Here is a 22,440-nt window from a genome sequence, read left to right as displayed (position 1 = left end):
GGTGTGAGCCACCACACCCGAAAAGGCCTCTTTTCTACCAGGTCCTTCTCCCCTGGATTTCTTTTCTGCTAACCATAAACTTACCCCTTCCTGGGGAAAACAGCAATGGCCCGGGGCTCATCTAGGCTATTGTTGACCAGCACTTTGCGGCAGGAACCATCTAGCCGTGATGCTTCAATGGTATTTCGACCTGTATCTGTCCAATACAGGTTCCTGGCCACCCAGTCCACGGCCAGTCCATCAGTGGTTTTCAGCCCACGACCAATCACTGTCTCCATGTTGCTGCCATTCAGGTCTGCTCGCCTTGGGGAGTGCCCAGGGTTGGATGAGTGAGCAAACTGATCAGAATAGACAAACTCTAATCCATGTTCCCATAATTAGACCCTCACTAGACTGTAAGCTTTAAAGAGGCAAAGACCAAGTATCTATTATACATCTCTCAGCACCCAGCATGGTAAGTGCTCAATAAAACATTTGTAGAACGGATGACTGAATGAATGAATTCTTTTAGGAAGACTATGTTTCCTGTTACTTGGAAACAGGAGGGGGTTTGGACCCATGTCTTGCTAGAAGACATGTTAATCATTCCCTGTATATCTTTAGAAAGAGAGAAGGATTGCTAAGAATTGATTATAAGAATGGCAGATTTGTCAAAATCTACCTGTTTTTATAGGGGCTCTACCCCAGTGAATTCAACCTTAGGATAGGGAACATGTCACAATCACCTGGGCAACTTCTCTAAGCCACCTATGCCCACCTGTCCCTACATGAGATTCTAATATATTCCTGAGGGACAGCAAAGGAAAATGCCCCTGTAACTTCATATGAGAATCTCTGCCATTGTAAACTACTCTAACTATTGGGCAGGGCATAGTATTCCTAACCTTGGTTGGGGCCAAAAATTTAAATAATAATAAAAATAAAAAATGAAACAACTTTGGAAAACACCATAAACCTTGGCATTTGGCCAGGGAGCCTTTACTGCACTACAGACGCTAGCTACATGACCTACTCATCAATGAGTCCTAGGGGATTCTTGGAGCTCCCTCAGAACACCATGGCAGGTGTGGAAGCTTCAGGTACCCAGACTGACTTTATCTGTTTTATTGTTTGTTTTAATACTAGGCTTCCATATAATCTTCAAACAAACAAACAAAAGTTTGAAACTCAGCAATACAAAGAAAGGTCAATACAAAACACAACCTCACCCATTAGGGATGACAAAAGACCCCTCCAGAGGTTTCAGCAATACTCATACCTGATAACATCCAGGAAAACATCTGTGTAATACACCTTTCCATCCACACTATCATAGTCCAGAGAGATGACATTGTTGAGCTCAGGAACAGGGACATGCACATCTGTGTGATCACTGGTGTCCAGTGAGATACGGCGGATAGAGCCTCGGCTGGAGAAGAGCAGGTAGGTCTCAGGAGAGGGATCACAGGTCTTGCCATCTCCCTTTAGCTGGATGCCAGTGGGACAGGCACAGGAGAAGCCAGAAGGCCGAGGCAAGCAGAGGTAGGAGCAGCCACCATTTCTTGAGCCACATTTGTTAAAACCTGTGATCAGAGAGAGAAGCACAAGTGTTCACATCCAGCCTATAATATTATCTGAATCTCCCAAAGGTCCTAGTTTGTTGTGGCTGACTCCTTGTTCAGTGACAGGATTCAGTGCCTATCAGGGGTGAGGTAGGAGTGTCCACAGGAGTGCCTTCAGGAGTCCTCTGAAGGTGGCATCATGCAGTTGAAGTACCAGTCACATCCAGAGGAAAACACAGCCTGAGCTGGGAAAGGGGCTTGGGCAGTTCTCTCATTTTTGATTGTAAATGAGTTCTGAGCCCTGTATATATTTCTGATGTTGAGACTCAGAAAGCCAGAGTCTCTGACTCACAGCCCCAGGTGTCTTCTTACCCAGTGGCTGTGCCCGATCCACGGCCTGGATGTCCATGAGGCCTGGCAGGTTGGATCTCACCAGGATGACATTGCTGCCTGTACCCTTGTCAGCACGGTGGATGCTACGGGTCTGCCAGTCAGTCCAGTAGATATAGGAGTGAAGCAGGGTAAGGCCATAAGGGTGCTGCACTGGTGACACCAATGTGTGCCGATTGGCACCATTCAGGTCAGCAGCCTCAATTCGCTGCAATGGAAGGAGAGAGTGGGGTGGCTATCAGAAGACTAGGAGCCCTCAATGGAGATCCTGGACAGGCCTCTCCTAACTTCCCAGACTTTTGGGGAAGCATCAGGGGGATGGCCCTCACCTCAGTGTGGGCATCGGCCCATAGCAGCTGGGAGCTGGCCTTGTCCACAGTCAGTCCATTGGGCCACCCCAGGTTGTTGTTGATGAGCACGGTACGCTCTGAGCCATCCATTCCAGACCGTTCTAACTTGGCATTCTCCCCCCAGTCTGTCCAGTACATGAACCTAAGAAGGATTAGCTATTATTCTAGCAGCTACCATGTACCATGAGTACTTACAGTATGTCAGATACACTGTGAGTACTTATAGAATGTCAGGTACTTCGCGAAATACTTCACATCCATTCTCTCACTTAATCTTCATAAGGGCCACAAGGTATGCACTTTCACTGTCACCTCCATTTCTCAGGTAAAGAAGTTGAGGATTAGAGAGGGTAACTACTAGACCCAAAGTGCCACAGCTCATATGTGATGAAAAATTTGAATCCTGCTTTCCTGACTCCATGGCGCATGCTTTTAACCTCTATACTATACTGCCACCCGCAGCAGAAAACAGAACCTGCCAAAGAAGTGAGAGTGAAGTGGAATATTCCTAGGAAGGTCAACCTATGGTGACCTCCAGTTCAGGGTTCCTGTGATATATGTGTGCTCACCTTCACCATGTCCATACCTCCCCTGAGGTGGCTCATCTTGCTACCCAGAGCAATAGAGCCAGGTCTCACCCCATCTCATGGTACAGTACAATGGCCCGGGGGCTGTCAAGGTTCTGCCACACCAACACTTTCCGCATGGATCCATCCAGGTTGCCCACTTCAATCCGGTTTGTTCCTGTGTCTGTCCAGTATACTTTACGGCCAATGGCATCTACCGCAAGCCCATCTGTGGTCTGTAGCCCTGCAGGAAGTCAAAAGAGCATGCTGGCTCCTGCTTTAAAACAGACAGGCTATTTACCCAGTTCTATAGTCAGAAAGGTAGTCCCTCAGCTGGGAGGAAGGCTCACCTGTGGTGATGATGTCCTCATGCTGTGAGCCATCCAGATTGGCACGGCTGATCCTGTGCAGCGTGCTATCAGACCAATACACTTTTCCTGGAGAGGGAAGGCTTGGCTCAATCTAGGCCCTTACCCCCCATAATGGGACACATATAGCTGACTCATACCCTGAGACACCCAAGCACGTCAGAGAGCCCTGGACCCAAGCAGAAGAAATCAAGAAAAAGTGTAGAAATATCATAGCAGGATACCTCTTGGCAGAGACTGAAGACAGAGGCCCCAAACCAGGCCCTCACAACTGAAGAGAAAGTACTATAGACAGAGGTTGTGCCAGGAAGAATGGGGTGCCCCCAGGCTCTTAGCAGGAGATGAAGGTGGTAGAAAAGGAAGGATAGTAGCTGCTGTAGGACAGGGACAGAAGGCCAGATGGAGTGGGAGGGCCACACAGACCTTCCTGGGGGTCCACTCCAATGGCAATGGTGTTCTTCATGGTAACGTTGATTGGTACCACCACATCAGCAAAATAAGGGATGTCCAGGGACACCATGCGAACATCTATCCTCCTGGCGAAGATGAGGAAACTATTCATGCCTGCCCAGGTGGAGAGACGAGAGAGGATGATCACTCTAGATGGCCATTAAGAGGATTCTGGAGGTTGGGCAAATGGAAGCTCATGTCCTGGCCCTCCTCCTTTCTAGTTGTGTGTGATCTTAGGCAAGTTATTTAAATTTTATTTAAGCCTCAGTTTCCTCATTTATAAAATAGAATAACAAGCTGACTGTAGGGATTGAAAGAGATTATGAACATAAAGCACTTACAATTAAGGGTCCTACATGTATTCATAAATGATAATTCTTTTTTAAAATTAAAAAAAAATTTTTTTTTGGATACAGAGTTTTACTCTGTCACCCTGAATAGAGTGCTGTGTAGTCATCATAGTTCACAGCAACCTCAAACTCTGGGACTTAAGTGATCCTCTGCCTCAGCCTCCCAAGTAGCTGGGACTAGAGGAGTGCACTACCACCCTGCCTGGCTAGTCATTCTATTTTTAGTAGAGAAAGGGTCTCACTCTTACTCAGACTGATCTCAAAACTCCTGTGCTCAAACAATCCACCTGCCTCAGCTTCCCAGAGTGCTGAGATTACAGGCATGAGCCACTGTGACTTGCCTAACCTCTTGATTAATATTATGGAAGTAGCTCTCTTTGAAGGACCCTTTTACTGTGAAGATTAAGAAAGAGAGACAACAAAAAAGAAAGGGAGCAAAGGGACCCCAGAGAGTTCTTCCCACAACTTGGAAGGCACAGTTCGTAGCTTCTTTCTCACTCAAATTCTCTGGGAGATAAGACTTCAATTCAGCGTACCATGCAACATCCTCCAGGGAGAAACCTTGACTTCCAATGTCTAGATAGCCAAGTCCTGCTTCTGAGACCCTCCAGTGAGGTTGTCACATAGGTTCTGTATTCACTAGAGTGACACATCTAAGGGAGGGGTACCATAACATTGTAGATATCATACTTTTTTTTTTTTTTTGAGACAGAGTACCACTATGTCACCCTTGGTAGAGTGCCGTGGTGTCATAGCCTGCAGCAATCTTGGGCTCAAGCAATCCTCCTGCCTCAGCCTCTCAAGTAGCTAGGACTATAGGCACCCACCACAATGCTATTTTTTTAGAGGCAGGATCTCCATCTTGCTCAGGCTGGTCTCAAACTCCTGAGCTCAGGCACTCCACCTGCCTCAGCCTCCCAAAGTACTAAGATTACAGGTATGAGCCACCATCCCCAGCCACATTTTTATATTTATTATATAGTTTCTGGGCAGATGGAAGTCAAGTGTGTTATTCTAACCAAATCAGTACATTATGGCAATTTTCCAAAAAATAAAAAAGAAAAGTATCTTTTCTAACATGCAGGAAGATACCATAAGAACTAATTGGACTCTACCTCCTATTCTATCTACCTGCTCCCCATGGTTTCTCCCCTTATCTGGAAGCTCTCAGTCTCTCCCTTAAGCCTCTTAAAGCCCAAGGACTCATGGTTTCTCAGACCACATGGGAGCGCAGGGAAGGAAGAGAGCCACTCTCCTCACCAGAGAGGCTCTATACAGATCTGTGATGCTTCAACTCACCTGGTGAACAGGTCTTGCCATCAGGCAGCAGGTTGATGCCTGTGGGACAGGTACAGCTGAAGCCGCTTGGATTTGGGGACCGAAGACATAGGTGGCTACAGCCGCCATTCTCCATAGCACATGGTGTGGACACTGGATAGAAAGGTGTGGTTAGTTGGGAGTGCTAAGACATAGAAAGGCCGAGAGAACCCAATGCAGGCCAAAGACTGCTCACCTGGGGGCCGCCGGCGGTGGAAGACGTGGATGTCCATAAGGTTCTCCAGGTTCTCCTGCAGGGTCTCCCGGTCTAGCCCTGTCAGCCGGTCAGCACTCTGTATACTCTTGGTCTGCCAGTCAGTCCAATAGATGCGCTCTCCATAAAGGGTCAGCCCAAAAGGGTGGGGGAGCTGGCTTCCAATCAGCACCTGCCAGGCCCCCAGCACTTGTGTTATTCCAGCAAGGTCTGACAGTACAGGGCAGTGGTCCAGAGCTCAACATGGAGTCAGAATGTAACTCATTACTACTATCTACTATGTGACCTCAAGTAAGAGCTAGTTATAAAATTTCTTTGAGGCTTGGTCTGTCAATCTATGATATAATCATGCCTGCCTCCAAGGGCTGTGTAATGATTTTACTTAAAGATGCTAGAAGTCATCTATCACTTATATAATCTCAAAGTATCTCGGCACAAATTACTCATTACTTATAAAAGGAAAAATAGCACTTTCACAGTAGATACCAACTTAACCATGAAATCATAGTAAATATCAGAATAATGGGACAAACCAATATCTATTCCCACTGATGAGACACATTGAGAACTCAGGACACTTCACTTAATGTAGTATTCCTGTCCCAAATGCATAATCTGAACCCAATCGCAAGGAAACATCAGACAAACCCAAACTGAGTGACATTCTACAAAATATTATTATTGGTCTTTAGTCTTTAAAAATGCAAAGGTCAGGGCGGCGCCTGTGGCTCAGTTGGTAGGGCACCGGCCCCATATACCGAGGGTGGTGGGTTCAAACCCAGCCCCGGCCAAACTGCAACCAAAAAATAGCCGGGCGTTGTGGCAGGTGCCTGTAGTCCCAGCTACTCGGGAGGCTGAGGCAAGAGAATCGCTTAAGCCCAGGAGTTGGAGGTTGCTGTGAGCTGTGTGAGGCCACGGCACTCTACCGAGGGCCATAAAGTGAAACTCTATCTCTACAAAAAAAAAAAAAAAAATGCAAAGGTCATTAAAAGGGATGGAGACTTTACATCTTTTGTATTAACCTGGATGGAGGTGGAATGCATTCTTCTTAGTAAAGTATAACAAGAATGGAGAAGTGAGAGTCCAATGTACTCAATTCTAATGATATTAAGGCAGTAGATGACCTAATACATGGTGGAGGATAGGAGAATGAGGGAGTGGAAAGAGTGAAAGAGGGAGGGGGTTGGGGATCACAGTGTACGGCACACCTCTTGGGGGTGGGACACAATTGTAAGAGGGACTTTACATAACAAATACAATCAGTGTAACCTAATTTGTTGTACCCTCAATGAATCCCACACAATAAAAATAAAATAAAATAAAATGACAACTAATACATAAAGTTAAAAATAAAAAAATAAAAATGCAAAGGTCAAGAAAGTCATAGGAAGGCTAAGAAAAGCTTCCAGATTAGAGATTAAAGAGACATGATTAGCCGAGCAAGGTGGTGTGTACCTATGGTCTCAGCTACTTGGGAGGCTGAGGTGTGAGGGTCACTTAAACCCAGGAGTTTCAGATCAGCCTGGGTAATAGTTTAGTGAGACACCCTCTCCAAAATAAAGAGAGGAAGAAACACAGTGGGTGATCCTGGATTGGATCATGAACCAAAAGAGAAAAAGAAGAAAAAGCTATAAATGACATTATTAGGTCAATTAGCAGTGAAATTAAACATGAGCTTTGGATTTGACAGTAATATCATATTAATGTTAAATTTCCTGATTCTGATTATTACACCGTGGTTAAACATTGTCTTTATGCACTGGAATATTTTGGAGTGAAGGGCAAGATGTCTTCAATTTAATCTCAGATGGTTCAGAAAAATAATTGTGTGTATGTGCATGCAGTTGTATGTATAGAGAGAAAACGAGAATGGTAAAGCAAACATGGCAAATGTATTATTTGTTCTTTTTACTATTCTTGCAACTTTTCTATAAGTTTGAAATTATAGCAAAATAAGCAATAACAAAAAGAGAAAGAGAGAGCGATCGATCATGGGCCCAGAAATTAGTGATTAACCAGTGGTACTTGTGCTGGATATTAGGAAAGTCTGTGCATTTATATGCCCCCACCTCCAGCCCACAATCCATACAAATCCCTAGTTTCGTCATCAATCAGGAGCCTCTTCCTGCCACTGGCCCCAAGCTCTGGAGAGTAGCCATAGCCTCAGAGGAACAGTACATGCCCCATATGCTAGTCCTATACCCTTGGGTCCCCCTAGGTCTTGTCAGCTGCTACCCAGGGAGTGCTGTCCTGCAGGTTGTGAGAAGATGCTTGGGGGCCACCCTTACCTTTCTTTTGCTCCCATCCAGTCCAGCAAATTCAATCGTCTTCATGCCGGCATCAGCCCAGTATAGCCGCTGAGACCCATAGTCAATAGCTAACCCATTAGGCCAAGTCAGATTAGAAGAGATGATGACCTGGCGGTCTGAGGCATCCATGCCTGCTCGTTCAATCTTGGGGCTAGCACCCCAGTCAGTCCAATACATGTACCTGGGCAAAGGCAAGGGAGGTCTTACAAGCCAACTAGTTCCAGTTCATACATAGTGGGGGCTCTGGGTACCTACAGTTTCAGGGTTTTTGCCTGCAATAGCTGTCCCAGCCTGCTTCAGTGCCTGACCCACCCTTGGGCTCAGAACTCTCTCTAAAGACCTTGTATTTTCTTTCTTTCTTTTTTTTTTTTGAGACAGAGTCTCACAATGTCACCCTTGGTAGAGTGCCGTGGCATCACAGCTCACAGCAACCTCAAACTCTTGGGTTTAAGTGATTTTCTTGCCTCAGCCTCCCAAGTAGCTGGGACTACAGGTGCCCACCACAATGCCTGGCTATTTGTTATTGCAGTTGTCATTCTTATTTGGCAGGCCCGGGCTGGGTTCAAACCCACCAACTCTGGTGTATGTGGCTGGCACCCTAGCTGCTGAGCTACAGGCACTGAGCCAAGACCTTATATTTTCTATATTATCAAAAGGTCTTAATAACCTAAGCAGGGGTCCTCAAACTACGGCACATGGGCCACATGAAGCAGTGTGATTGTATTTGTTCCCATTTTTTTACTTCAAAGTAAGATATGTGCAGTGTGCATAGGAATTTGTTCATAGTTTTTTTTTTGTTTTTGTTTTTGGTAGAGACAGTGTCTCACTTTACCGCCTTCAGTAGAGTGCCATGATGTCACAGGACTCACAGTAACCTCTAGCTCTTGGGCTTCAGCGATTCTCCTGCCTCAGCCTCCTGAGCAGCTGGGACTACAGGTGCCCGCCACAACGCCCGGCTATATTTTGGTTGCAGTTCAGCCGGGGCTGGGTTTGAACCTGCCACCCTCGGTATATAGGGCCAGCGCCCTACTCACTGAGCCACAGGCACCACCCCATAATTTTTTTTTTTAAAGTATAGTTCGGCCCTCCAACAGTGTGAGGGACAGTGAACTGGCCCCCTGTTTAAAAAGTTTGAGGACCCCTGCAAGGTCTTAATAAAGGCAAAGCCCATGGCTCAAGGAGTACACAGCAAATAAGGCCTATATGAGAATAAAGAAAGATGGAAGTGAGGGTAAGGAATAAGAAATGTTTCCTTGACTGTATGGATTACATAATTGCGGTAAATAAGTTTAACAGAACTCTATATAAACACTAAGAAGAAAGAGGTAGACCTATATACTCAAATGGAAAGATATACAAGATATATAGACAAGCAAAAAACGAAAACAAAAACCATTTTTGTAAAACAAAAAACTACCACTACCAACCAACAAAACATGTTTATGGGCATTTAGAAGAAAATCTGGGGAAAAATAACCTAAACTGTTTTTTGGTTTTTTTTTTTTTGTACATAGTCTGCCTTGAAAAGCAGTTATATGATGAATAGTCACAAATACAGAATCTGGACATTACAACAAAATTTCAGAATTTGCTGGTAAGAATGATTTGCATTCACACATGACATGAAATGCTATCTAAACCTAAACTGTTAACAATGATCATTGCTAGAAGTGAGATTATAGAGATTTTTTTGCTTTTCACGGATTTAGTTTTTTTTAAACAATGATTTATTTTTGTAAATAATCCAAAAAAAAGACAAAGGTTGGGCGCAGTGGCTCATGCCTGTAATCCCAGCACTCTGGAAGGCGGAGATGGATGGATTGCTTGAGTTCACAGGTTTGACACCAGCCTGAGCAAGAATGGAGATCCCCTTTTCTAAAACAACTGGGCATTGTGGCAGTTGGTAAACTTCCTTTCCTGGGTAGCTCTGTAAGGATTCTTGAGAAGAAACTGCTTTTCCCTCCAAGAAGCATCCTGCCGGTTATCTGCTGGCATTAACTTCTATTCTCACTGAGATCATGCACGTAGTGGCATGGCTGTTGGCGCATTAACTTAACTTGGTGAGGGACTCACATGTATTAATGTTCCCTCAGCAGGAATTTTCAGAGAGTTATATGTATGATCAGTACAAGTATTCTCCGGAATAGATTGCACTTTGAAACTTACTGATGTGTTTATAAGGAAAGTGCCAACGAACCTATTCGCACCAAGTCCCAGCTACTCAAGAGAATCGCTTGAACCCAAGAATCTGAGGTTGCTGTGAGCTATGACACTACAGCACTCAAAAGTGAGAGTCTGTCTCAAAAAGAAAGACAAGAAAAGAAAAAAATTAGAAAAGTTTCCTTGTCACTACCCCATGTGGTTTCTACAGATGCTCTTGCTTCTTTGGTGTGTCCATGAGATCTGGCCACTCTCCCTCATCTTCAGACTCCTCTATGGGACTCAGGTCTAGGGGTGGGTAGGCAGAGTTTGTTCCAAAGGGGCAGCACTCACCCGCCCATAGGTTCTACCACAATGTCCCGAGGCCGATCAAGGTTCTCCCAGATGAGTACTGTCCTCATGCTGCCATCTGTATTGGCCACTTCAATCCGGTCTGTACCTACCAAAAACAAGGGACAAAGGTATTCTAATCTTGTTCATTCACCCTCTTATCTTTTGTGGCTAGCACAGAGCTTGGTATGTGCCGACAGAGCACAAAGTATAGATGCTCAATAAATATTTTATAATAGATGCACAATAGATATTTAGTGACTTGAATTGTGAGAAGGAATTCAATGAAGTGATCAGTTCTATCTCTTGGAAGAACAAGACTTCTCAAACCTAGGCAACCAACTTTATCCTATAATTAAAGCAATGATTCTCAAACTTCAGTGTGTATAACAATCAGGAAAGCTTGTTAAAATACAGATTCCTGAACTTAACCTCCAAAGATTCTGATACAGCATAAGTCTAGGGTGGGCCCCAAGAATTTGCATTTCTAACAACTTCCCAGGTGACTCTGGTGCTGCTAGTCCAGGGACCACACTTTTTTTTTTTTGAGACACAGTCTCACTTTGTTGCCCTTGATAGAGTTATGTGGCGTCATAGCTCACAGCAACCTCAAATTTGTGGGCTCAGGCGATTCTAATGTCTCAGCCTCCCGAGTAGCTGGGACTACAGGCACCTGCCATAATGCCTGGCTATTTTTAGAGATGAGGTCTAGCTCTGGCTCAGGCTCATCTTTTTTTTTTTTTTTGAGACAGTCTCACTATGTCACCCTCAGTAGAGTGCTGTGGCATCACAGCTCACAGCAACCTCCAACTCTTGGGCGTAAGCGATTCTCTTGCCTCAGTCTCCCAAATAGCTGGGACTACAGGTTATATTGTAGCCCACCATAATGCCTGGCTATTTTTTTCTTGTAATTGTCATTGTTATTTAGCAGGCCTGGACTGGGTTCGAACCCACCAATCCCCATATATGTGGCTGGCACCCTAACCACTGAGCTACAGGTGCTGATTCTCAGGCTGGTCTTGAACCTGTAAGTTCAAGCAATCCACCCCCCTCGGCCTCCTGGAGTGCTAGGATTACAGGTGTGAGCCACTGCACCCCGCCCAGGGACCACACTTTGAGTAGCACTGGTTTAAGGCATTTCCTTTGCCTTCCACACTCATTTCACTAATTAAAAATGCCTGTTTCATCTAGTGACAGAAGGAAAACCCCTGGGTATGGGTTCCTTGTCTGAAATGCCTTAAAACTTTCCTAAGTATCAGCCACATAGCAAAAGTAGCTGCCATGATGTGATACAAGCTGCCAAACTATAGACACAAGCTTCTTGTTTCACCTCCACAGCAGTACTACAACTTCTGATCTACCAAGGACTTCAGGTCAACAAAGAAGTGGTCTAGGAGGGACACTGGGTCCCTTCTACCTGAGGCCAGGGCTTTAAAAAAAGGAATCCTAGACAGCCAGGACATGGCTCTTCTGTACATACCTGCATCTGTCCAGTATAGCTTGTTGGTGACCCAATCAATGGCCAGGCCTGCAGGGCTCTCCAAACTGGTATCCACTACCACCTGAGCAGGAAGCAAAGCTGTGTCACCAACTGTTCTTCCACTCTAGCTCTGGAGCCCAGAACTCACCCATTCTTAGCGTTGGCAAAGGTATGGGAAGCCCTTACCCTGGGGAGGGTGGATTCTACCCCTCAATCTCTGCCCTCCCTGAGGGCCTGGGCCCACGCGGGCCCTACCTCCTGTCCTGTTCCATCCCACTTGGCCCTGCTGATGGTATCAGTGCTGACATCTGTCCAGTACACATGGTCATCCCGGGAATCCCAGTCAAGGGCCACAGCACTGCGCACGTCAGCCAGTGGGATGACATCATCGGACAGGTCCTCTGTGTCAAAGCTGATCCGACGGATGTCCATCCTTCGGGCAAAAAGCAGGAACTTGTCAAGACCTGATCAAAGGCCGAAAGGGGTCTTCTTTTAATGCTCTAAATCCAAGAACAGTGACAGACACAGACGCTCACCTGTGTGACATCTGGTTCAATCACACTTCCTGGGATCTGGTGCCCTTTGCCCCCTACTCTTTTAACATCAGGCTCACTTTGAACACTGGGCAGCCCATGCTGGCAGAATCAGGTTTTAGAAGCATATGGAACGGGACTCTTTCTAGTGCCCAGAAGTGCGTGCTATTTGTCAGTCAACTTTATCTCAACTTTTCCTGAACTCTCCCAGTGCCCTGGCTACCCCACTCTTGGCTACCCCAACTTCCCTGATGTCCGAGTCTGCTTCAGGGAACCTGCTGTTTCCATCCATCACCTACATTCCCTTCCTCTATTCTGAAGCAAGGCACTGAGCTTGGTGCTTTTCTCATCTCATGCCAACCCTCTGTGGTACACATTATTCTCTCTCTCTCTCTTTTTTTTTTTTTTGAGATAGAGTTTCCCTTTGTTGCCCGTGGGAAAGTGCCATGGCATCATAGCTCACCGCAACCTCAAACTCTTGGGCTCATGCAATCCTCCTATCTCAGCCTCCCAAGTAGCTGAGACTACAAACACTCGCCACAATGCCCCGCTGTTTTTAGAGATAGGGTCTCCCTCTAGCTCAGGCTGGTCTCTAATTCCTGAGCTCAGGCAATCCACTTGCCTCAGCCTCCCAGAGTGCTAGGATTACAGGCATGAGCCACCAAGCCCGGCCTTGTACACATTATTCTTAATCCCATTTTCTAGATGAGAGTAACAAAGATCTAGTAACTTGCCTAGGATCTGGGATCATGGGCAGCTATGATCATTAGGTCTGACTCCAGGAACAGAGCTTTGGCCATTCTTCTACATAGCTTTTTCCCCAGCTGGCTCTTCCCGCTCTTCTGCCCTTCTCTCTGGTCTGTCTAAATACTTTCCCAGCATACGCTTCTACCCAGAAAGGCTCTTCTTGTCTAACTTTACCAAATTTCTTCTTTGGAGGTCTGGCAAACCCTTGAGGGGAAACTCATGGGGGAACTTCTTCATTTCACAAAGACAATAGGGGAAGAGCTGGGCACAAAAGTACACAAGGGAAAAACTCAGAGCATAAAATTAGGTTCTCAATCAAAGTGTGTATGAATAAAACTTCTGAATATTTTCCCTCATTGCACTCTCTAGAAAGGACCTAGATCCCTGAAGAATTTTATTTATTTATTTTTTGAGATATGTTGCACTCGGTAGAGTGCTGTGGCATCACAGCTCACAGCAACCTCAAACTCTTGGGCTTAAGTGATTCTCTTGCCTCAGCCTCCCAAGTAGCTGGGACTACAGGTGCCTGCCATAATGCCCAGCTATTTGGCTATTTTCTTTTTTGCTGTTATTGTTGTTTAGCAGGACTGGGCTGGGTTCAAACCCACCAGTCCTAGTGCATGGGGCCAGCACCCTAAGCACTGAGCTATGGGTGCCGAGCCTTTAGAATTTTATTTTAACCAGATTTCAGAAGGTTAGTGGGGTACACAGTGATAAATAAGAACAGCTGCTGATGTACTAGGAATTACCTCAGGCTGCTTGCTGGTTGTGCCATACACCTGGATCACTCCTCTCTGGACTACTCTTAGAAAAAGTCACCCACAGCGCTGAGCTATCCAGAGCTACCTTCTTAAGGCATGAGCTCAAAGGCAGCCAAAATAGCAGTTAGGGAAAAGCCAGGTAATCCCATTATCTTTCACTTGCTTGACATACATTTAGTCAGGACCTGTGTACACACAGCATCACCAAAGATTCTAATTTTGGTTCCCTGGTTTAAGGGCTGAAAGAAAGTCTTCAACAAGGTAAGCCTAGAGGTAAAGAGTAGAAAATAATTCCCCTGCTTTCTAGAAGAGCCTGAAACCTTCCTGCTGCCTATGGAGAAAGCATCCGGCCAGATAAAATGATACACAAGCCTGGCTGCAGGTGTTCACACTTGACTAGGTGGTATCGCTGAACCTCGGCAACTATGGCTGGGTCCTCAGTCATCAGATTTGATGTAGGGTCCCCCTCTTAATTTTTTCTTCTTCTGAGGGTTCTGGCTCTTCCCCACAATGGACAAACTCTCCAGTCCTACCCCTCGTTCCTCCCGTCCATCCTCTCAAGGCCCTGCCAGCAAGGCTACTGTCTCAGACACACTTACTCTGGGCACAGGCATGGCTGCTGATCTTGCGGAAGCCAGTAGGGCAGGCACAGGTGTAGTTCTGGCCACTGGGTAGACACAGGTGGGTGCAGCCGCCATTGTTGTCCCCACAGCGGTTTTTCCCTGTTCAAAGAGCCCAGAGCAGGAGAGTCAGGTAAGACCAAAGGTTTGTAGAGGTGACCCCAAGGCTAGGGAGCAGGGGTTCAGTTAGGGTGTGAGCTCCCTCTAAGAAGAACTATATTTTGTTATTTTTTACATCTGCCCAGTAAGTACCTGGCACATAGGAGATGCCCTATAAATGTCTGCAAGAATTAAAGGGGAACAGTGAAGCAGAATGAGCTTTTTGTTAGTCTTGACGTTGTACAACCCTGAATGTCCAGCAGAGGGCAGAATTAGCCCACATCTGTTCCAGCCCTGGATTTCCCCATCAGAAGAAACCGCAACTGTAATAGCTGCAAGGAGGGTTCTCAGAGATGCCAGAGGCTACTCTGACTTAGCTAGGAAGCAAAGTTCCGTGGCATCACAGCTCACAGCAACCTCCAACTCCTGGGCTCAAGCGATTCTCCTGCCTCTGCCTCCCAAGTAGCTGGGACTACAGGCGCCCGCCACAAGGCCTGGCTATTTTTGGTTGCAGCCGTCATTGTTGTTTGGTGGGCCTGGGCTGGATTTGAACCCACCAGCTCAGGTGTATGTGGCTGGCACCTTAGCTGCTTGAGCCACAGGCACAAGCCTAGGAAGCAGTTTTTTACCTGCAGGTTGGCGCTGGGGATGCAAGGTGTGGATGTCCATGGGGAAGTGGAGTTTGTTGCGAATAATTTCCTGGTTCTTCCCAGTAAATTTGTTAGCACTATTAATGCTCTTGGTGTGCCAGTCTGTCCAGTACAGGCTGTCTTCAAACACTGTGATGGCGAAGGGATGCGGGAGGCCTGGGGAAAGTACAGCAAGACCTTAGTCCAGACATGGCCTGACATGGCCCCTGGGCCTGAGCCTAGCAACTGCATAAACCCCACCCTCTGCCAAGCCTCCTGGGGGTGGAGATGGGGTAAAGAGGATGAGAAAGAAGCAAAGTGAATGAAGGGCCTCACCTTGGCTAATGACAGCCTTACGGTGACTCCCATCCAGATTGGCCCTCTCAATAACGTGGTGCTTAGCATCTACCCAGTACATACGGCGCCCAGCATAGTCGATGGTAAGGCCATTGGGCCAGAAGAGATGGGTATCGGCAATGATGCGGCGTCCAGAGCCATCCATGCTGGAGGCCTCAATACGAGGAGTGTTGCCCCAATCTGTCCAGTAAATGGTACTAGGAGGAGAGAAAAGAAATTGAGAGGCAACAGAGGACAGGCAGGTAACCAGAATAATAATCGGGAAAGGGCTTTTCCTCATTCAACCCAGGGGATGCCAACTGTTTGGTTCACAGAACGTTTGTTTTGAGACAGAGTTTCACTCTTTTGCCCAAGCTAGAGTACCATATTATTGGCCTAGCTCATAATGACCTCAAACTCCTGGGTTCAAGTGATCCTTCTGCCTCAGCCTCCCAAGTAGATGGACTATAGGCACCCCACACAATGCCTGGCTATTTTTATTATTATTATTTATTTATTTATTTTTGCAGTTTTTGGCTGGGGCTGGGTTTGAACCCGCTACCTCCAGCATATGGGGCCGGCGCCTACTCCTTTGAGCCACAGGCGCCGCCCCCACAAAGGATTTCTTATTTTATTTTATTTATTTATTTTGAGTCCTAAGTTCTTGCCCTGGGTAGAGTGCCATGGCGTCATCAGAGCTCAAAGCAACCTCCAACTCTCAGGCTTAACCGATCCTCTTGCCTCGTTTTTTTTGATTTTTAGTAGACAGGGTCTCTTGCTCAGGCTGGTCTCAAACATGAGCTCAAGCAATCTACCCAACTCGGCCTCTCTGAGTGCTGGGATTACAGGTGTGAGTCGCCACGCTCACCCCAAAAGTTTATTCTTAAATGTACAATAAGCTCTAAGACAACACTTCATATTAGCTAAAGGTGGCAAAAGATGTTATGGCAGGGAATACAGATGTTTAAATAGGAATCAAGGGTCATTATCATCTCAGGCACAAGGAACAGCTTATTTTTTGCCAGATTTCTTAATTCCACCTGTGGCCAGGGGGCCCTTCCCTGTGGCCTTTGCTTTTAGCTCCTCAAGTTTCTTCTGCTTCTCTTTTTTGTTTTTGTTTGAACGCCTGATCTTCCTCATCAATCTCCTTGGTCTGCTTCTTAGGCTGTTTCAAGGGCTTTTTCTTGCCACTTTTGTGGGCAGACGTGGCACTGCCAGCCCCTTCCCCTGACTCCGCCACTGGCAACCTAATTTTTCTATTTTTAGTAGAGACAGGGTCTCATTCTCATTCTAGGCTGGTCTCAAACTCCTAAGCTCAGGCAATCCACCTGCCTCGGCTTCCAAAGAGTGCTAGGATTAGAGGCATGAGCTGCCATGCTGGGCCCACAGAATGGTTTTTATAATGTTTGAGTTTAAATGACTTTAGACAGGGCATTAACTCATTTAACAATTTTTTTTTGAGTACCTGCTATGGGCAGGGCACACTGTCTTAGGCACGGGAAATACAGCAATGAACAAAACAGACCGAAGTCCCAACCCCTGAGGAACTGACAATATATTGTAATATTAGTTAGGACAGGTACTTTCTTCTTTTCCTTTCCAAGATCTTGTTCACTACCTTTTATATTTTACACATATTTACACACACATACATGCACACACACAGCATTTTTATAACAGCTGACACAAGTACAAGGTCTAAAGAGACACCCTTTCAATTGACTGCAATGAATTTTTAAAAGCTAGAGGCTAAGAGCTTCCATTCCAGGTGAGTTTTTCTTGAATTTAGGAGACTTCTCTATTTCTTTCTTTCTTTCTTTTTTTCTTTCTCTCTCTCTCTCTCATTTTTTTTTTTTTTTTTGAGACAGAGTCTCACTCTGTCACCCTGGGTAGAGTGCTGTGACTTCAGCGCTCACAGCAACTTCAGAAGGGATTTTCTTGCCTCAGTCTTCCAAATAGCTTGGATTATAGGCACCAGCACAATGCCCTGCTATTTTTTCTATTTTTAGTAGAAATGGGGTCTCACTCTTGCTCAGGCTGGTCTTGAACTCCTGAGCTCAAGCAATCCACCTGCTTTGGCCTCCCATAGTGCTAGGATTACAGGCATGAACCGCTGCACCTGGCCTTCTCTATTAATTTCAATATAAATGAAATTATTATTATTATTATTTTTTTTTTTTTGTAGAGACAGAGTTTCACTCTATTGCCCTCGGTAGAGTGCCGTGGCGTCACACAGCTCACAGCAACCTCCAACTCTTGGGCTTAGGTGATTCTCCTGCCTCAGCCTCCTGAGTAGCTGGGACTACAGGCGCCCGCCACAACGCCCGGCTATTTTTTTTTTTTTTTTTTGTAGAGACAGAGTTTCACTTTATTGCCCTCAGTAGAGTGCCGTGGTGTCACACAGCTCACAGCAACCTCCAACTCCTGGGCTTAGGCGATTCTCCTGCCTCAGCCTCCCGAGTAGCTGGGACTACAGGTGCCTGCCACAACGCCCAGCTATTTTTTTTGTTGCAGTTTGGCGGGGGCTAGGTTTGAACCCGCCACCCTCGGTATATGGGGCTGGCGCCCTGCTCACTGAGCCACAGGCGCCGCCCTGGACGCCCAGCTATTTTTTGGTTGCAGTTTGGCTGGGGCTGGGTTTGAACCCGCCACCCTCAGTATATGGGGCTGGCACCCTGCTCACTGAGCCACAGGCGCTGCCCAACAAAATTATTATTAATTGTTATAATTATTAACAATTGATTATTTTTATTAATTAGCTCAACCCCAGGAGCTAATAACAAAAATACTACACACCTACAACTTACTTAATGTGTATTACATGCCACTTAAAATGAATCATCTCATTTAATCTTCACACAACTATGACGTATGCTGTTATTTAAATCATCAATTTGGAAATGAGTAAATGAGGCAGAGAGAGATTAACTAGCCCAAAGGCATGCAGCAGTTATTGCAGACCAGGAATCAGATCCAACACCACACTCTGAGGATACCCTTCCATAAAGTCTGGCGCAGATGGCCTGGGAACTATCTCTAGAGGTAACAAGAAGGATTGGGAGCTTGAGACATAACTTACCCTTCCATAGGGTGCAGGGCAATGGCCCGGGGCTTCTCAAGGTTCTGCCATAGCAGCACCTTCCGGTGGGCCCCATCCAGATTGGCCACTTCAATCCTTGATGTCCCTGAGTCAGTCCAGTAGAGTTTGTCATGGACCCAATCCACAGCCAGGCCCCCTGGAGAGAACAGACAGTGGAAAACTGTCAGGGATTCAGCCCAGGCTCCTCTGCATCATAGTAACAAGACCAAACTCTTACACGGAACAGTTTCTTGGGCCAGGCACTGTGGTAACTGTTTTACATACAATAACTCATTTTATATACATCAACTCTGTGAGCTAGGTTCTATAATCCCCAGGGAAATGAGGAAACTGAGGCACAGAAAAATCAAGTAGCCATCTAAAGGCCTGTATTTCCTTCTCACAGACAATCACACCCCACTTCCTGAATTCTGGCTCCCTGACTCGCACCCAGGGTCATCCAGTGTGCTGATTCAGGGGTTTATAAATTGTCACCTAGCATTTGGCAGAGGTATTTCAGAAGTTTCATAAGAATTTGAATCAAATGTTCTTTTTTTTTTAGAGACAGAGTCTCACTTTATTGCCCTCAATAGAGTGCTATGGCGTCACACAGCTCACAGCAACCTCCAGCTTCTGGGCTTAGGCGATTCTCTTGCCTCAGCCTCCCAAGTAGCTGGGACTACAGGCGCCCGCCACAACGCCCAGCTATTTTATGTTGCAGTTTGGCCGGGGCTAGGTTTGAACCCCCCACCCCTGGTATATGGAGCCAGCGCCCTGCTCACTGAGCCACAGGCACCACCCCTCAAATGTTCTTTTTTTGGGGACTATCTCACTCTCTTGCTCTAGAGCTGAGTGTCCTGACACTATTATAGCTCACAGCAACCTCAAATTCTTGGGCTCACAAGATCCGCATGCCTTAGCTTCCTAAGTAGCTGGGACTACAAACACCCACCTACAATGCCCGGCTAATTTTTCTATTTTTAGTAGAGAGGGGTCTCACTCTTTCTTAGGCTGGTCTCCAACTCTTGAGCCCAAGCAATCAGCCCATCTTGGCCTCCCACAGTGCAAGGATTACAGGTGTGAGCCACTGCACCTGGCCTGAGTCAATGTTCTTGTGTTCTTGATTCCGAATTCTAACCCACTTTACCAGCTTATAGCATAGCCTGATATTGCCAAGCGAGGTGCTGTTTTTTAAATCTATAAAAGATTTGGATGTAGGCTCGGCACCCATGTTCAGTGGTTAGGGCACCGGCCACATACACAGGGGCTAGCAGGTTTGAACCCTGCCTGGGCCTGCTAAATAACAATGACAACTACAACAAAAAAAAATAGCTGGGTGTTGTGGCCGGTGCCTGTAGTCCCAGCTAGTTGGGAGGCTGAGAAGAGAATCACTTAAGCCCAAAAGTTTGAGGTTGCTATGAGCTATGATGCCATAGCACTCTACCGAGGGCAACATAGTAAAACTCTGTCTCAAAAAAAAGTTGGATATAATTACCTGAATCAATCAGAATACTCCTAGTACTGAGCAAACAAAGCAAATCTAGGAAATAGACTAGATGCTAAGGCTGATAGAGCATACTGTCAATGTGAATTATAACATTCATCAGAATGGCCTCATTATTCTCATTGATCAAGCTCAATAATAAGCAAATGTTATATTTGAACTTATAAAATTAATATATACTAATATCCATTTAGGATTTCATTGGAAGAAGATATTCTGCTGCCCAAGGTTTGCAAACCACTAGCCTGTTCCTTCCACTGTTGCTTTGCACATAGTGTGGCCCCTACTCATGGGGTCTTATTCCCTACCTGGGCTCTCTAGTCCTGTAGACACAACCTCCTCCACATTGCTGCCATTGAGGTTGGCACGGAGGATTCGATCCAAGGTGACGTCTGACCAGAAGACAAGCTCATGCCGGTGATGGAAATCAAGGGCAATGGCATTCTCCAGGTTGTTGAGCAGCAGCGTGTACTCAGAACGGTGCGGCAGCACCTGCCGGATGTCAATGCGATTGGCGAACAGTAGTACAGGCTCCGGCCCTGGGACAACACAGAGAAATGGAGTCCTCAATGGATAGGGAAAGCTATCCAGGGAAAGCTCTGAAGCCCATCAGCATGGCCCCCTGTGTCTTCAATTGACAGATAGAGCCCTTTGTCCGCTAGGGCATGCCCCAAGCTGTTGGCATCAGTACTAGAAGAGTGGCAACTTCCCATCTATACACCCCCACCCTGCCTGGGTTTTTCTTGGGGCCCAGAACGTAAGTTGTATTTTACTGTGATGGAAATCTCTCTGCTTTTCAGGAAGTCCCTGGGCACCAGAGCACCTGGCCTTTCTCCACACAGAGCCCTCTACTCACCCAGCCAATGCCAACATCTCTTACCCAGAGCCTTGCAGCTGCGCCGGTCGGGCCGTAGTTCATAGCCTGTTTCACACCAGCATTGGAAAGCCCCTTCACTATTGGTGCAGCCCTGGCTGCAATATCCCTCCTCAGCACATTCATTCACATCTGTGAACACCAGGCAAGTCATGAGGTCTCTTTTCTACCATCCCCCCACCCTCAACCCCCAGGCTGACTAGCTTTTCTGCCCCTATCTGCATCTACCCTCCAGACCTATGGGAAGACTCTGTAACAAGTAGTTTCGGGCTTTGAGGTCACACACACCTGGGCTAGAATCCCAATTACGCTACTCACCAGCTATGTGGCCTTTGCTAAGTTACTTAACCTGAGCTTCAGTTTCCCCATCTGTGAAATGGAAGGAATGATCCCCACTTTTTAGGGTTATTGTGATGATGCAATGAAGTCATGTCCTTCAAAGGCCTGACCCACAGGAAACACAGCTGCCCGTCTGCTGCCCCTGCCCAGCATCCTGACTCTGCTGCAAACCAGGCCCCAGCTTACCCTGGCACGTGCGCCCATCCTCCATGAGCCTGTAGCCTGTGTGGCAGGTACACTGGACTGTCCCCCGCACCATCTGGCACTTCTGGGCACAGCCACCATTATTAACACTGCAGTTCTCCTCACCCGTCCGGGGCCCTGTGCCAGCCAAGTCAGAGTTGGGAGCTGAGCCCAGAATCCTCCCCCAGACAGCCAACTTGGCATTCCACCTGGACCATGAAGAACAGCTCCCAAAGCTGCAAGAGTCCTGAGGGAGGATTCCCTTTGAACCCTATGGGTGGGGTCTCCCCATAAACCCTGGGCCAGGTCTGCCTATTGGGGACACTCACGGCAGTTCTGCTGTGGGCTTTCATCGCTGTTGTCACCACAGTCATTGACCCCATTACACAGCTTTCTCTGCCCAATGCAGCGCCCGTTCCAACACAGGAACTGGTCTGAGGCACACTGGGGGCTTCCTAGAGTGGGCAGGAGAGAGAGAGGAGGGGACAGTCAGGTGACAGCAGGGCAAGACTTAGGTCAACAAAAGGATGGGAGCCTGTCATTTTCTAGGGTGAGCTGGAGACAGATGAGACTCAAGGTGGGAGGGTTGGGGTCCAAGACAGGGACCCCAACTAGCTCAGACAGGGCTAGCTGAATGTTTGCATTTGTCTTCTCCCCAGGACACCACAGTGGGATGGTGAGGGATACAGGACAGAATAAACAAGTGTATCCAATGCCCAGTACAGGGTATGGCCAGGGGAGTGGGCATGGAGGCTACCAGCTGGAATAGAACACTGGCTGTGAGCACCATTTGAAACTCACAGCCTTGATATTATGTTCTACGCCATAAAGACTGGAAGGCAACAGTGCACCTAGATTTGACACTGGTAACCAGGAAGGGTAGGAAAAAATCCAGGCCATGGGAAAGATCT

The 22,440-nt window shown here is 46.7% G+C and overlaps 1 protein-coding gene and 1 pseudogene across 4 annotated transcripts in view; both read right to left on the bottom strand.

The window, feature by feature from the left end:
* Positions 1-22,440, bottom strand: part of LRP4 (LDL receptor related protein 4) — a 59,686-nt gene that overhangs the window by 17,689 nt on the left and 19,557 nt on the right. For all 3 annotated transcript variants that reach the window (XM_053561622.1, XM_053561623.1, XM_053561624.1), the window contains exons 9-29: positions 21,859-21,984; positions 21,533-21,667; positions 21,014-21,139; positions 20,442-20,672; positions 18,630-18,786; positions 15,551-15,768; positions 15,215-15,391; positions 14,466-14,588; positions 12,081-12,289; positions 11,826-11,907; positions 10,349-10,454; positions 7,835-8,036; positions 5,529-5,718; positions 5,315-5,446; positions 3,639-3,779; positions 3,198-3,284; positions 2,920-3,091; positions 2,261-2,423; positions 1,914-2,139; positions 1,259-1,562; positions 85-303 (exon numbers count right to left, since the gene is read on the bottom strand). In XM_053561622.1, the coding sequence (XP_053417597.1) occupies positions 85-303; positions 1,259-1,562; positions 1,914-2,139; positions 2,261-2,423; positions 2,920-3,091; positions 3,198-3,284; positions 3,639-3,779; positions 5,315-5,446; positions 5,529-5,718; positions 7,835-8,036; positions 10,349-10,454; positions 11,826-11,907; positions 12,081-12,289; positions 14,466-14,588; positions 15,215-15,391; positions 15,551-15,768; positions 18,630-18,786; positions 20,442-20,672; positions 21,014-21,139; positions 21,533-21,667; positions 21,859-21,984 (3,526 nt within the window). The remainder of the gene's footprint in view (positions 1-84; positions 304-1,258; positions 1,563-1,913; positions 2,140-2,260; positions 2,424-2,919; positions 3,092-3,197; positions 3,285-3,638; positions 3,780-5,314; positions 5,447-5,528; positions 5,719-7,834; positions 8,037-10,348; positions 10,455-11,825; positions 11,908-12,080; positions 12,290-14,465; positions 14,589-15,214; positions 15,392-15,550; positions 15,769-18,629; positions 18,787-20,441; positions 20,673-21,013; positions 21,140-21,532; positions 21,668-21,858; positions 21,985-22,440) is intronic.
* LOC128565233 (translation machinery-associated protein 7-like) lies at positions 16,421-18,554 on the bottom strand (annotated as a pseudogene). The gene is made up of 2 exons (XR_008374228.1): positions 18,547-18,554; positions 16,421-16,806 (listed from the first exon to the last, which is right to left on the bottom strand). The product of XR_008374228.1 is annotated as a translation machinery-associated protein 7-like (transcript).

This window comes from Nycticebus coucang, chromosome 14 (assembly GCF_027406575.1).
Source record: "Nycticebus coucang isolate mNycCou1 chromosome 14, mNycCou1.pri, whole genome shotgun sequence".
Classification (NCBI taxonomy): domain Eukaryota; kingdom Metazoa; phylum Chordata; class Mammalia; order Primates; family Lorisidae; genus Nycticebus; species Nycticebus coucang.
The sequence above is the reverse complement of the archived record's forward strand: the minus strand, read 5'-3'. Positions and strand labels throughout refer to the sequence as shown.